This window comes from Adiantum capillus-veneris, chromosome 16 (assembly GCF_014529385.1).
Source record: "Adiantum capillus-veneris isolate H3 chromosome 16, ASM1452938v2, whole genome shotgun sequence".
Classification (NCBI taxonomy): Eukaryota; Viridiplantae; Streptophyta; class Polypodiopsida; order Polypodiales; family Pteridaceae; genus Adiantum; species Adiantum capillus-veneris.
Genome location: NC_140946.1, coordinates 94,881,420 through 94,885,217, shown reverse-complemented (window position 1 = coordinate 94,885,217; position 3,798 = coordinate 94,881,420). Strand labels below are relative to the sequence as shown.

General features: G+C 36.8%; 1 protein-coding gene across 1 annotated transcript; it reads left to right on the top strand.

Moving 5' to 3' along the window:
* Positions 1–558: 558 nt before the first annotated feature.
* Positions 559–1,200, top strand: LOC147439489 (uncharacterized). Its single transcript, XM_086484027.1, has one exon. It carries the CDS (start codon positions 559–561, stop codon positions 1,198–1,200), a length of 642 nt encoding a protein of 213 aa, XP_086340153.1.
* The last annotated feature ends 2,598 nt before the right edge of the window (positions 1,201–3,798 follow it).

Genomic DNA, 3,798 nt, shown 5'->3' with positions numbered 1-3,798 from the left:
CACAATGTGTACATGTTGCATCTTTTTTTGAACTTGAAACCACTTTTGAAATCTCCCAAATGCATGTATTTACATACTTTTGTACATATGACCGTGGATATAAACGCTACTTTGTACACGCCAAAAGAGGTCTATCAACGAGTGCAAGGAAGTTGTAAAAGTTCTCTTGCATGTGCATCATCAGGTATTGCAGCTTTACTTTTGAGTGATGGAAGAACTTCTCATTCTAGGTTTAAAATACCTTTGTAGCTTCACTCTGAAGTAACCTGCAATATAAAGGTAAATAGTCAACTTGCAAAACTTCTAAAGAATGCAAATTTACTTATATAGCATGAATCTTTCATGACACATCGATATGCATTTGAAATAGTGGACATAATTTTAAGAGATATTATGCAGTGAGATTCTTTGTTTGGTGGAAAATTCATTTTGTTTGGAGGAAACTTTTGACAAATACTACCTCTTGCACCAAAAGGTAGTCCTACAGACATTGTAAATGCTTCCTTGTGTCATTCTCACATATAGAAATGTACAAAGATATTGAGGCTTACCAAAAATATGCGTATACTTGAATGTGGTACAAATTTTCTTCAGCAGAGTGTTTTGTGCTGGGTGCTTGATATTGGAAATGTGGATTTGGATGATGGAGGAGAGTTAGATAGAGTCAAAATACCTTCACACATGATGCTTCCAAGGAATAGTTTGGTAGATCTTCTAAGCTTCATATATGGAGATTTGTGTCATGTCCAAGTTCATGCAAGCTTTCTCAGAGAACGAGCAATAGTTACTCCGCGAAATAAAGAGGTGGATTTAATCAATGACTATGCATTGCAAAGAATGCATGGAGTTTGCAAAGATTATGTTAGTGTAGATTCAATTTGTATGTCAGAGGAAAACACACATTTATACACAATTGAATATCTGAATAGCCTTACTCTTGGTGGTGGTTTCCCACCTCATGCTTTAGTCTTGAAAGAAAATGCTTCTATCATGTTGTTGCGGAATTTGGATCCAGGACGTGGATTATGTGATGGAACTAGATTTATATGCAAACAATTTCATCATAAGGTAATTGAGGTAGACATAGTTACAAGATCAAATATTGGAGAGAGAGTTTTTATTCCAAGGATCGACTTTGTTGCTGGAAACCATAAGGGATTTCCATTTCGAATGAAGCATTGCAGTTTTCGACCAGGCTAGCTTTTGGGATAACAATCAACAAAGCACGAGGGAAATCACAGGGAATTCTAGATCTATATCTTGCATCATCGATCTTCTCTCATGGAAAATTATATGCTGCAATGTGTTATTAGCAAGCTAACCCATGTAACATTTTTAGGGAGTTGAGTCAGCTTGTCCCATGGATTGACAATTATGTTCATGGTTCTCACTATGTTTGCAACAAGATAAGAGTGAGGTGAGCACACCTATCCACATTTGGCGTTGCAGTCGGGGATTGAATAGACCTAAACTAGAAAAAACAAGAGCGTGTAATGTAGTTTTCCTTTAACTTCCTCTAGTACCACCTAGAGTTAAACTTTCTCTTTAAAACCGCATAGTTTAAGAGTGTTGTCTTTTGCTGTGGAGAGGTAGCTTGGGAGTAGATTGTACTTGCTAAGTACCTTGTAGGATTGTAGGGTTAGGTTAGGATTTTAAAATGATTGATGGACAAGACAAGTCTTAAGATCAAGGCTCATGAAACCATAAAAAACAAGAAAACAAGTGTTTGTTGACACCTTTCACGACCCAATTACAACAGAACCTAGGAGTAGGATAAGTAGAATCTGAGGTGGAATCTCAAAGCATTGTTCACTCCAAAAGAATCATCTATGAGTTGTTTATGTGAAGTTGAAAAATATCAGGTCTATGGCTTTCAACAACATCAAAAGACTGTCAACCATTGAAACCAGTTGGAGATTATGCTTATAAAATTTGTATGAACTAGTGGATAATCATAAGGATGCATTTAAGGTAAATTTTCAAGAGTTTGCAAAAACTCAGATTATTTATATTTTCTTGAGAATTTAGGCCAAATTAAATTTTGACTTGACTTTAGAGGCCTAAAACATGTCACAAAAAGACTGACCATTGAGAAAATTGCAAAAATTGGCCAAAAGTAAATAATTGCGATTATTTTCTTTTAGCTCAAAATTGATCAAGTTTCATACCAAAGACTCTTTGCAGCATGATTACAAATATCTTTTGTGAAGGCTCAGAGAATTTGGATCATAAAACAAACCAAAAACATGATAAAAACTAAAATCTGTATTGATTAACGAGAAATTGAGTTTGACTTGATAAATCTTGTTCAAATTTCGTGAAACTTAACTCAGAGGCTTAGTTTCAAGTGTTTAACCTGTGTGTATGCTCAAATGATAAAGAATATGCTAAAATTTGACAGATGTAAATAATCGCAATTCTTTACTTTTGTCCAATTTTCAAACATTTTTGGCCAACCAAGCATACCACAAGTTCTATCATGTTCTGTAACATTTAATGGCCTAGTAACTTGTGTGTAGAGGAAAATAGTATGAACATAGTGAGCATTTCATTAGAACAGATTCCTAATGAGCATAACAAGAGTGCTTGGGTGGAGAGAGCAACAAAAAACATAACACCTAGTTAGATAGCATGAACAATACATCAAAAGGGAGAGAAATTAATCTATTGACAAAAGTTGAGAACCCGATTTTTGTGGAGCCGGTCCCCCCTCCAAAAGGCTTTGTATTATAGGTTTCTCCCATTAAGAGAGAAATTTTACAATACAACTCTCTATGTTCCTTCAATACTAGCTAGTGCCATGAAGATGGAAGCTTCAAGCACTAAGCAAAACACTTATAAAACACAACATCAATGCCCTCACGGTCTCAGACCCAAGACCTCACACACCTTCGAAGATGGTAAGAGCTAGCGGGGTATGAGAGTAGATTGAGAGGAAGAAGGAGTAGTCTTACAAGAAAGATGTACATCTTCTAAGCTAATCACTCATATTAGCATAGCATAGCTCTGTAATTAGCATGGTAGAGGAGATGAGCATGCATTGAAGCTTGTCTCTTGGTTGGATTTGCATCCCAAAGCCAAGAGTTGTTGGTGTAGGCCTCCCCTCTCACAAGCTTGGAGTAGGTGATAAGCTTTCCATTAAATCTTGAGAAGGAGAGAGAGAGAGTCTTGCAGTACAACCACGACAATGATAATGAATATGATGATAAAGGCACTCGTTTGAGGGGAGGACATGAAACTGAAGACAAAGAATTAGACGAAGATGAAGGAGCTGACAGAACTATGATGAATGATCTCCCATTTAAGGGGAGATTTATTAGATCCTTTGTGGTACATGAATGAATGAATGATTAATGAGTTTGAGTGGCATACATCTTGTGTGGCATATGAATGAATAGAGCTTGAGTGGCATATTTCATGTGTGGATATTGTCATCCTGTGTGGATACCATATGTGATCATGTGTGGATATAGAATCTTCAATGTACTGTCCTAGTTCAAACCCCAAGGGGAAGGTTGTTGGGAATTGTGGGCTTTGTCCTAGAGTCACTAGAGTGTGAGTGAATGAGAGAAGATGTGAATTATCCCACCTGTAAAGGATGTAGAGCTACATAAATCTCCCTTTATGAATAATCAATCCAAAGTTTTGCATTACATGTCTCTTGTCTCTTGATGAGAGTGTGATAGGCTAGCCATCTACTCAAGATCGTGTTCATGAGTCCAAGCTAATCAGCCTAGCTTGATTGACAATCTAGCCTACACACACTCACACATGTGCCATAAAGTTTGTCTATCACCC